Source organism: Azolla caroliniana, unplaced genomic scaffold (assembly GCF_043228905.1).
Source record: "Azolla caroliniana isolate FFs.n. ecotype wild unplaced genomic scaffold, voAzoCaro1.0.p SCAF_1, whole genome shotgun sequence".
Taxonomy (NCBI): Eukaryota; Viridiplantae; Streptophyta; class Polypodiopsida; order Salviniales; family Salviniaceae; genus Azolla; species Azolla caroliniana.
The window spans coordinates 32,215,149-32,225,411 of record NW_028230436.1 but is presented as its reverse complement, the minus strand read 5'-3'; the positions used below and the strand labels follow the sequence as shown (position 1 = coordinate 32,225,411).

At 38.0% G+C, this 10,263-nt stretch overlaps 1 protein-coding gene and 1 long non-coding RNA gene across 3 annotated transcripts; one reads left to right on the top strand and one right to left on the bottom strand.

The window, feature by feature from the left end:
* Positions 1 to 3,892: 3,892 nt before the first annotated feature.
* Positions 3,893 to 9,851, bottom strand: LOC147869815 (uncharacterized). Of its 2 annotated transcripts, XM_087333445.1 has the most exons (13): positions 9,537 to 9,851; positions 9,267 to 9,358; positions 8,060 to 8,168; positions 7,680 to 7,768; positions 7,402 to 7,491; positions 7,154 to 7,226; positions 6,887 to 7,012; positions 6,389 to 6,508; positions 6,023 to 6,062; positions 5,718 to 5,905; positions 4,672 to 4,965; positions 4,359 to 4,436; positions 3,893 to 4,272 (listed from the first exon to the last, which is right to left on the bottom strand). In XM_087333445.1, exons 1-13 carry the CDS (start codon positions 9,810 to 9,812, stop codon positions 4,249 to 4,251), a joined length of 1,599 nt encoding a protein of 532 aa, XP_087189571.1. In that variant the 5' UTR covers positions 9,813 to 9,851; the 3' UTR covers positions 3,893 to 4,248. The 2 variants fall into 2 exon arrangements, with proteins under 2 accessions (XP_087189571.1, XP_087189579.1); XM_087333453.1 differs by lacking the exon at positions 8,060 to 8,168 and having other exon boundaries at positions 9,537 to 9,676.
* On the top strand, positions 4,241 to 6,758 carry LOC147869816 (uncharacterized). The gene is made up of 2 exons (XR_015531314.1): positions 4,241 to 4,407; positions 6,409 to 6,758. It is a non-coding gene; the product is annotated as an uncharacterized LOC147869816 (long non-coding RNA).
* Positions 9,852 to 10,263: the final 412 nt, after the last annotated feature.

Sequence of the window (10,263 nt, the reverse complement as noted above, 5' to 3'; positions counted from 1 at the left end):
CACTCTTGGAAGAGGAGGTGTCAGATGCTCTGGCAAGTATATGTAGAACGTCTTGTCCAGGAGACGATGGATTATCAAAAGATTTTTATGAAAAATTTTGGGAAATAATTAAGGTTGATCTGGTTGCTGGACTAAATGAGGCATGGGATGATGGGTACCTCCCTGAACATTTTAAAGAGGGACTAATATTTCTAATTCCTAAGGTAAAGGGTATAGTATCAGATGTGATGCAATGGAGACCGATTACGTTGCTCAACACAATCTATAAGATTTTTGCTAATATGCTGGCCAAGAGGGTCAAACCCCACTTACATGCGCTAATTAATGTTGGACAAACAGGATTCATGGAAAATAGATGTATAATCGATAATGTGTTGACCTTTTGGGAAGCGATTGCCCTGGCGAAGAAAACCAATCAACATATTGCATGCCTCATGCTTGACTTTGAGAAGGCATATGATAGAGTACAATGGCCTTTTTTAGACAAAGTCATGGAGCGGTTGGGACTACCCTCAAAATGGAGAGCAGCTGCGTTGGCGCTTTACAAAGGAAGCTTGAGTAGGGTGTTGGTACTAGGGCAACGGGGCCCATCAATTCCATTATGCAAGTCTGTCAGACAGGGGTGCCCATTGGCCCCCTACCTTTATTTATTTATCTCAGAGGCATTCTCTTTCTTTTTAAATAGACCGGATGCAGGAATTCGAGGTTTGGTTGTCCCACATGCTTGTAAGGACTTGTTGGACTCCATGTATGCAGATGACACCATGCTCTATCTGCAAGGCAATGATGCTAATTTACAGCAGGCTGAAAAACGAATTGAGTTGTTCTGTAAAGCATCAAGTGGGAAAATTAATTGGAATAAAAGTAGAGGGTTTTGGGTAAGTCCAAACTCTTGGCCGAATTGGCAACCTAATGCTGATTTTCAATGGGTTCCTAATGGAAGGGCTGTTAAGTATTTGGGCTTTTTGGTGGGAATAGAGATTCAGAAAAATCAGCAACTTGAGCAAGTGAAAGACAAAATCAGAAAAAAGCTTCGGTTATGGGCATCAGTAAAGCTTTCCCTTGCAGGTAGAGTGGTTGTGGTAAACCATATTTTGTTGGCCACCATGTGGCACTCGTTGGCATGCTGGATGTTAGATAAAGAGTGCATAAAAAATATTAAGGCAATGGTGAGAGGGTTCCTTTGGTCGGGTAGAGACCATGAGACTGCTTCAGCTAAAGTGGCCTGGAGTTGTTTGATCAAGGAAAAAAGTCAAGGTGGACTTGGGATGGTGGATCCAGGTCACCAAAGTAAGGCTTTACTTGGTAAACTCTTGGTGCGAAGTCTCCAACCTGGACCAGAATTGTGGAAATTGCTTCTTAGAGACAGAGCTGAACTCTGGAGTCCGAGGAATGGCGGCCCTTGGAAGGCAAAGATGTGGTGGTTGTTCAGTCCAGGCCTAACGTTAAAAGGACCTACTAGCATGGAGGATAGGGTGGCCCGCACCATAATGAGGGCCTAGTCAAGTTTAAGAGAGGGGTTGGTCTTAATGCAGCCAAAAACAATGGAGGAACAACTCCGTCAACCTCTGTTTTGGAACCCCAGGATTCGAAGTGATGATGGTATGATGCTTGGTCAGAAAAAATACTTGCCATGGGGAAAAATGGTAGGGTACAATGTTAGTTCAGTAAGAGACTGGGAGGAGTTCAAAAGGAGAAGAAGGGAGGGTCTGGTTGGAAGTCCTAGATTTACCGGCAGGCTAGAAAAGGTTACCCACTTGATAGATAAGGTTGTTGATGGTCTAGCTAGGCTGAATGAAGAAGAGGGGGTCTGGTTTGGGTGGTTTGTAGGTGAGGGCGATGCGCAAATTATCCGAGGCAGGTGCCCATCTAATGAGTATCGTTTGTGGGGCAACCTAAGTGCTTTGGCAGACAATGGCCAATGGTTGGTAGTGCGAGTGGCAATGTTGGAAGGTAAGAAGTGGCAAGTAAACCCAGACCCAGGGAAGCTGGAATCTGATCGTAAACTCTGGATAGTTGACAACAAGCCCATATGTGATCTGGATTGGGATCCACTAGAGGTGTGGTGGCAGAAACCGGGTACAGACAAACTTGAACGGTTTTTCGAGTACACTACCAAGCTAGGAAGGCAAATCATTGGCTCTAAATTGATGGGTGCTGGCCTAACTCGCAATAGTTGGAAGGATAAAGGCATTTCTGATGACTGGTTGAAGTCGTTTTGGAGGAGGCTATGGGCGTTTGATATGCCAGAAAAAATAAAGCTTTGGTTGTGGCTTCTTAGCCACAAAGCGGTGCCAGTGGGGGAGTGGCTTAGGTGTCGTGGTGGTGAGGCTGGATGCAAAAGTTGTGGACACCCATTGGAATCAATTCATCATTGTTTTTGGAACTGCTGCGAGGCTATTAACATTTGGGGTAGAAGTCTCAGGATAGTGGCAGCATGCGGAGTGAATGGGAGAGTTGTATGGGGGTCCGTACAAGGGCTGAAGTTAACAGGGGAAGGCTGGGCTGAACAGTTAAATCCCCACGGACATGGTTTTATAGTGCAGGATGGCAAGGTGTTTCAACGGGCTGGAGTTCGACATGGCACTAACTCAGAATTTTTTGAGGAGATATGGATGATGGTGTCTTGTTTATCGGTCTGGCACATTTGGACCAACCGTTGTAAATTTGTTTTTCAACAACAAAAGATCCCTAGCGGTGAGGTATTATTAAATATCTGGTTTGAGTTGGTATCTTGGCTGCGGGGACGATACGACTCAATCAAGGGGGAATCTGATGCAGCTGAAAGATCTCGATCAAAGTTCTTGCTGAAATGGGGTAATTCTCCTATGGTGGGCAGATCCTCATCAGGGCCTCAATGGAACTACCAAGCACCCCGATGGCTGTTTCCGGTTTCCAACAGCGTCTAGGTGCTGTAAATCTGTATAGATATGGTACAAATTATTAGGTTATTGGAGTTGTTTGGATACGTTTGTTGAAAATGAGGTGGGGACTATGTCCACTTTGGTGGGAAGGCCAGAGTGAGGGCTGGTGAGAAGAACTTTGGGTGTTCTATGATGTAATTTTGTTTGCAAACTAATGCGAAGTAGTGTTTTTTTGGAAAAATAAATAAATAAATAACAAGTATATCCATGTGCATTAATAATTCTAGGATATAAATAATTTTCCTTTCAAACAATTTCAACATCACATTTCTTGATGTTAGACATACTTCAAATGACAATAAAAATGAGATCACCAAAGCTTGCACATGAATTGAATCCTGTTATCGCTACATACATACTAAATGAGACATCCTTCCATGTGTGGCCACCTGCAAGAGGCACACAATTTGTCTCTTTCTTTATCCTTTGGTTACTGTGCATATTTTTACTCATTGAATTAGAATCACAAACTCAAATAAACAAATCCCAACAATAAGGAAAGAATGCATTATCAATTACCTCACAGCAATATATGTTTTTACCCACTCATGTATTCCTATCAACAACTAAAAACTAGTGATGCATGAAGACATACATATAGATTTGATATTGAATTGTAATGGCCAACTTCAAACATATATTTGTTATGTTATGATTACAACCATAGTATGAACCATACGTACCATACGTGCATTCGCAGTCATGAATGGTTCAATCATTCGCGCGAAAGAAAAACACCCTCAAAAAATGATAAATAGCATACTTTTGGATTAACTATTTTTATTATGAGGTAGATAAGCCTAAAAATAAATAAATAAACATTTAAAAAATGTGAAAAAAAAAAAACCACAAGAACGTTTGGATAACATTCGCATTCGTTTTCCAACGTAGGAAAACGAATGTTATACTAGACGAACACGAAATTTACATACTATGATTACAACCACTCTGGGGCATTGATACTTCAATATAGAAGATATATATTGCAACTATGTATTTTATATTTGTGGGCATCAAGTCTTGCATTAGCTCATTGTAAGGGCTAAGCAATGTTACAATGTAGCTTAAGAATGTACATATGTGAGTGTTTGTGTGTGCGCATATCTATGCCATAATTCTTAAAAAGTATTGAGCCTTCTTTAGCTACACAACCTTTTGGAGCACTTTTTAAGCACCTTATTGTCCATAGAGAAGTCACATCACATTCTTTTGTGGGTTTTAACCTCGTATGAAGGTATTTCCCACCAATAGTACATGTTATTACTAGAGAAACAGGGAACGAAAGCCATGGTTCTTGAATGTGCTCAAGTTCTTAAAGGAGACCTTAAGCTTTCTCCATATCCAGAACCTAACATGTCCAAGACAGACAATCGATCAAACTTACACTACTGACAGCAAGAAGGTGAAGGAGAAAATCTAATAAAATATATATACCTTGTCTTCTATATGTGACAGCCTGTCCCCAAATAGGGCCATCGATTTGGTAAGTGTATCAATTTGGCTCACCAAATGCTGCATATAAATGAAGAGACAAATCATATTGCATCCAAAAATTTATTCCAATCTCATAAATGGAGATTAATTGGACATAAAATATTATAACTGGGTTCTTTCTTATCAATCACATAAGAGACATAAATCATGACTGAGACAAAAACTCTATTATGGTAAATTGGCTGTTTTTTTATTATTAATCAGACTAGAATTGTAATTGTAAAGATTACATTAAGTTCATTTTCATTCTTACATTAAGTGTGACCCCAAGAAGCGCCTCGTCCTCTGAGGTGCTGCTGACGTTCACGTCCGATGCTGAGACCGATCTGTGCAGAATAGCAGGTTGTGTGGCGACCTCAGTTTTGCGTGACTGGATCGTTGTAGAAGCATCTGAGATATAATGTTTTTTGCATGTATGCTTCGCGTCTTCTTCGGAAGTTTGTTTGATGTCCTTACAATTTGGTATCTCTTGAATATTTGGGTATTCACTGGTGCTTCGAGGCAAGTATGACCAAGATTTCGTTTCTTCCTTAGCAGCCTTAGGTTTCTGTGACACAGTTATGTGAACCTTAAAAGCCAAGGAAATTTGTATGTTCCTAAGACATTATATGACCTTTAAAGCAAGTAGAAATCTAAAGACATGGATGTCTGTGTTTCTAAGACATATATGGACCTAAAGTACTTACAAACAAAATCCAAGGAAAATGCATTTTATTCCAGATGCATCCTTAGGTTCCTTGGAAAAAAAGCAGATTCAAAGAAAATGCTTTTGTTTCTAAAACATTTTTATCGACTTAAAACAAAGAAAATATTCTCTACTTTGGTGACGTTATGTGGACCTTAAAGCAAGTTGAAATCCAAGGAAATGTCTGTGTTTCCAAGACATATATGGATGTTGAATATAAGAAAAATCATGTGTTTCTAAAGATTTTCATTATGTAAAACTTTAAGCAAACAAAAATTCAAGGAAATCGTGTTCTTCTAAATAAAAAGGCTAAGAAAGCAGATGTATTTAACAAATAGAAAAAAAGAAGGGAGAATGCTCTGTTTCTACCTTAAAACAAAGAAGAAGAAAATTTAAGGTAATGCTCTGCTTTTCTAAGAGCATTCTGTAGACTTTCAAACACTACAAATGGTAACAACATTGAGTACTTTTATTTTTCTAAGATTCGTTAGTTCTAAGGAAATATAGTGTCTGGATACTGTCATCAGACACTGTCATGTTGCTCTCTGTTTCAACATTGCTACAGTTTCATTTGTCAAAACAAGGTCTTGAATGCCTCTTTTGAGGATTTTTACCTTAATCCCTCCAGATAACTGCAACGAAATGGTTTCTTTTGGAAAATCACCAGATGCCGTAGACATGAATTTCTTCTCCATATTTGAAGAGAAATTCTCTGTATTTGGAGATGGCATTTTTTTCTCTATACTTGGTGATGGTTTCTTTTGGTGAGTTCTCTCGGGTACAAAACACGAAAAATCTCTTCCTGGAAGTAAACAAAAAAAAGTGACGGTTTTTTTACTAATTTAGAGATGGAAACCAGAACATGAAGAAGAAAAACCTAACCCTAAACATTCAATAAGGTTTTTAAATAGGATTATACCCCTCTGATACTGCTTGAGGTTGCTTTGCCAAAGCATAACCTACAACACTTAAGTAACAAGAAAGACTTAGGAGACATTATTGCTTTGTTACAATTTGAAACTATGAGACAATTAATAGATAGATAAGTTTCACTATTTGTGTTTTTTTTTGTATTTGCATTGTAATGGAGAGGTATAACTAATATGGTAGGTTTCTCTCTATATACTTTCTGTGATTTGAACATATTTGCATATGATAGCTCTTCACTTTATAAACATTTGATTTTGTGCTATATTAAATGGTAAGTGAGGTATACAGTAGATAGCTTTCACTTGTGATTTGAACTATTTGCATTAGAGAGATGTATGACTTTAGCTTCTTTCACCTGCTCATCTTGGCTTCCAGATGCAAAGTGGTCACCTGTTGGCGAGAACATTGCGCTGGTGGTTGCTCCTTCATGGCCTTTGATCATGTAGAGAATCTGTCCTTCTCTAAGATCCCATACCTTATGAGGCCATATGCATGTAATGAAAATCTTTGTAAGTATATGAGAACACATGCACATACTAGTGACATTGTAATATATAGTTGAAAAGATGTATAAAAAATCTATGTATTATCTTCTTATTGTGATAGCAATATAACTGTAAAAGGCCCTAAAAAGCTAATTGTATGTAGATATTATATGCATATACTAGCGAGATTGTAATATATAGTTGAAAAAATGGATAAAAAATATTTATGTTTTATCTTCTTATTGTGATAGCAATATAACTGTAAAAGGCCTTTGAAAGCTAATCGTGCATGGATATCCATACATCATATGGCCTTGTTTTGTTCAAGTGTATATGTACTCATAATCATTGGCACATTCTAAACTTACTTTTAAAGTGGCATCATCACATGTTGAGAGAAGAAAATTTCCTGATGGGTGGAAACAAATTGATCTCAATGTCCCTGCATTTTCGGCATAATGTTGGATCAACATCTTACTTCGGATATCCCATATCTGAGACCTTGTATGATAATCGATTAAAACATTAGTATATGGAATGTGACTTCTCATCTTATGTATCAAAAGTTATTGAGAAAATTTGAATTGTTTTAACTAGTATGATTATAAGAAGTTAACAATTTCAAATTGATGCACCTGAACAGCTTGATTGACACCACAAGTTCCAATGCAAGTTCCATTTGGGTGGAAGCGAGTGCAAGTCACCATGCTACATGAACATATTATGATAACTTTATTCGCCATTAAAGTGTCTACAATGTTTCAATTAAATTTTGAAAAAACTCCAAACAAAAACAATCCCCATCATAGGTTCATAGTCAAGCTTCTTAACATAAATAATGCATACTTTAAAATGTCATGAATTGGGATTTCTGCTATATTACCCTGGAACGTCATTAAATGTGTGTATGCATTCATGTCTTTCCACATCCCAAATCCTTACAGTTTTATCATCTCCTCCAGATACCACTAACCTGCATGTTAACAACAAACTCATTAAATTAATGATACATCCATAATCATACATGCATTCAGTAATCACTTAAAAGCTTTACAAAAGCATAACCTGTATTTCATATATTCTATTTCAAGAAATGAAAGGGTTTACTGATTTTACTTAGATTTATTTGCAGTGAATTAAGAAGTTTGTGTTTTATATTACCGCCCGTTTGAATTGAATTCTGCTGATCGAACCCAGTTCATATGCCCATTCAATCCGACAATAAATCTCTCTGTCTCAACATCCCAAATCTAGCATTTTAATAGCCTTAATAATGTTAGTCATTAATAGACTTCATTACCTTTATCCTTAGTATATTATACATATCAACTCGATAAAATCACTTAATTGTTATTTTAATCTACGATTTTATGCTGGGTGTGTTTGGTGCAATCTAATTCTGATGACCGAAAAAACATCACAATATTCCTAAGTTGTAAAAACAATGAAGGGGTATTTTGTTTAAAATCTTAGGGGTGGTGAGTCTCTCTTTTTCATTAAGTTTGCAATAATGTTAAAATCCAAATAACAATTGTGATGACCTTTATGGATTTGTCATCAGAGCCTGTAAGCAAGCACTCTCCATTTGGACTAAAAGCAACTGTTCTCACAGTACTACTATGTGCTCTGATGATGCTACTTCTTCCTTCGCTGCAAATAAATTCTAATATATTTGTTTGGGATTCTGAAAACTACTTCAATAAAAAAGGCTTTGTTTTTTAAAGTAAATAGCAATATTAAAATTAATGCATTGTTACAAGGTCCACTGCAAGAATCTAGACATATGGTTTTGTTTTCGTATGCAAGAACACTAAGATCAATCAGACAGTAACACAACACCTTTTGAACACTTGGATAAGAAAGATAAAACGTATTGTAAGATACGATCGAAGTTCTAAAGTCCGTAGCAAGAAATGAACAAGCTTTTTTATCGTACACAAGGAGGCCATGCAAGAGTCTAGATATATGATTTTGTTTTCTTATATGCAAGACTACAAGATTAAGGAGCCGATAACACAATACATTTTAACACTAAGATTAAAATATATAATGCATTGTTAGATGGGATTGAGTTTCAATTCCTACATACTCCATGTCATTTGATAAAATGCAAGACTACAAGATTAACGAACCGATAACACAATACATTTTAACACTAAGATTAAAATATATAATGCATTGTTAGATAGGATCGAGTTTCAATTCCTACATACGCCATGTAATTTGATAAAATCGAGAAGTAGGTGGTTTTGTCCCATATCTATGGATCAATAAAATATGTAACACTCTCTCTATGGGAAAAAAAAGGAAAGAGTATAAAGCCCTGACTGATATAGCTCAGTTGATAATGTTGTCTGACGAAGACCAGAAGTTCATGGCTTTCAACTCTCGCATTTCACAATGGCATATAAAACGGTAGCATATTAAGGGAGAACCTGACCCGCATCCATTGGTGAATACAGAAAATGGGTTGCCAGTAGAGTATAGCCATAGCACCCAAAAAAAAAGTGAACTTGAGAGAAACTACAAAGACTCCTAATGATTAGCATACACCAAGAAGAAGGTTTGGCTAGATAAGGTCCCTGAATTTTATAAATAGCATTAAGTAATCAATTTTACATCATTACATTGAGTGTTTAAATGGTTCCTTTAAGATTTTTTTAGCATTTAGGCATGTAAATAAGAATGTGGATTTAATAAAGATCATAATATGGTGAATTACATTGTGATTTGGGATTATTAACTCACGCTGTCGGTATCCATAATCGCACTGTTTTATCTTTAGATGCGGAAGCCACGACAGTATCCAGTGGGGAAACAGCCACTGCACACACCTCACCCTACAACGAATCATGTGCACAAAATAATGCATGGGTAAATTTTGACATAGAAATGGAAGAGACGAATTGTTTTATTTGATCGGGAAGAAACATAGACGTGAGAGATGGTATTTATTTGATCAACACATCAACAAATAAGAATTCCAGGAAATTAGCGAAACGATGAACACGAACCAACCTGGTGTCCGAGGAATCGATAAGGTCGGATTTGGGTCTGCCTGGCGAGGCCAGGTCGACAGAAGAGGCTCCACAAAAGAACAGAGCCGTCGGATCCACCTGACACGAGATGCTTCATCAAGGGCCTGAAACAGAGACACGTGACACCACCCTTGTGACCCCTGTAGGACGTCATGAGACGTGCGAATCCTTCTTCCTGGCGGTGATGGTGATGGTGATGGTGAAGACAACCCATCATCATATTTCTCCTCCTCTTGCTACTCTTCATCTCCTCCATAGCTATCTATGTCTATATTTCTGTCTGTCTGTGCCTGTGTCTGTGTCTGTGTCTGTGTTTCCCAGTCCAATGGCAAGATCTCCCGCATGGAGAGAGTGGTTTCCATCAACTTCTTCTGCTGCTCCACTTTGGACGCTTTCACATTGGCCTGCCTAATCCTAGTTAGTACTAGCTACTCTTTGGACGCTTTCACATTGGGCTGCCTTATCCTAGTACATAGTGTCCACCACCCTTTTCTTCATATTTTTACTCTCTTACCGTTTTCATGTCTCCGCGTCTCCGGTCGCACATTCATGCTCATCTCATTGACCACCGCTTCGAGCCGAATCAGGTGTCAATGCTTTGAGGTAAAAGGTCAACGCAATAACTGAGAAATGGGGGACACGTTTTCGTGTCTCGTCGCCCGATCGTTTATGAGATATGGGTTGTTTCCCATCTACGTGCCAACCCA

Bases quoted from the DNA above. Each gene is read 5' to 3' on its own strand.
- LOC147869815 (XM_087333445.1), bottom strand. From the start codon at position 9,812: ATGGAGGAGATGAAGAGTAGCAAGAGGAGGAGAAATATGATGATGGGT. The intron at 9,359-9,536 runs GTTGGTTCGTGT...GATTCGTTGTAG, and splicing joins ATCGATTCCTCGGACACCAG to GGTGAGGTGTGTGCAGTGGC. The intron at 6,509-6,886 runs GTAAGTTTAGAA...TGGCCTCATAAG, and splicing joins GTGATGATGCCACTTTAAAA to GTATGGGATCTTAGAGAAGG.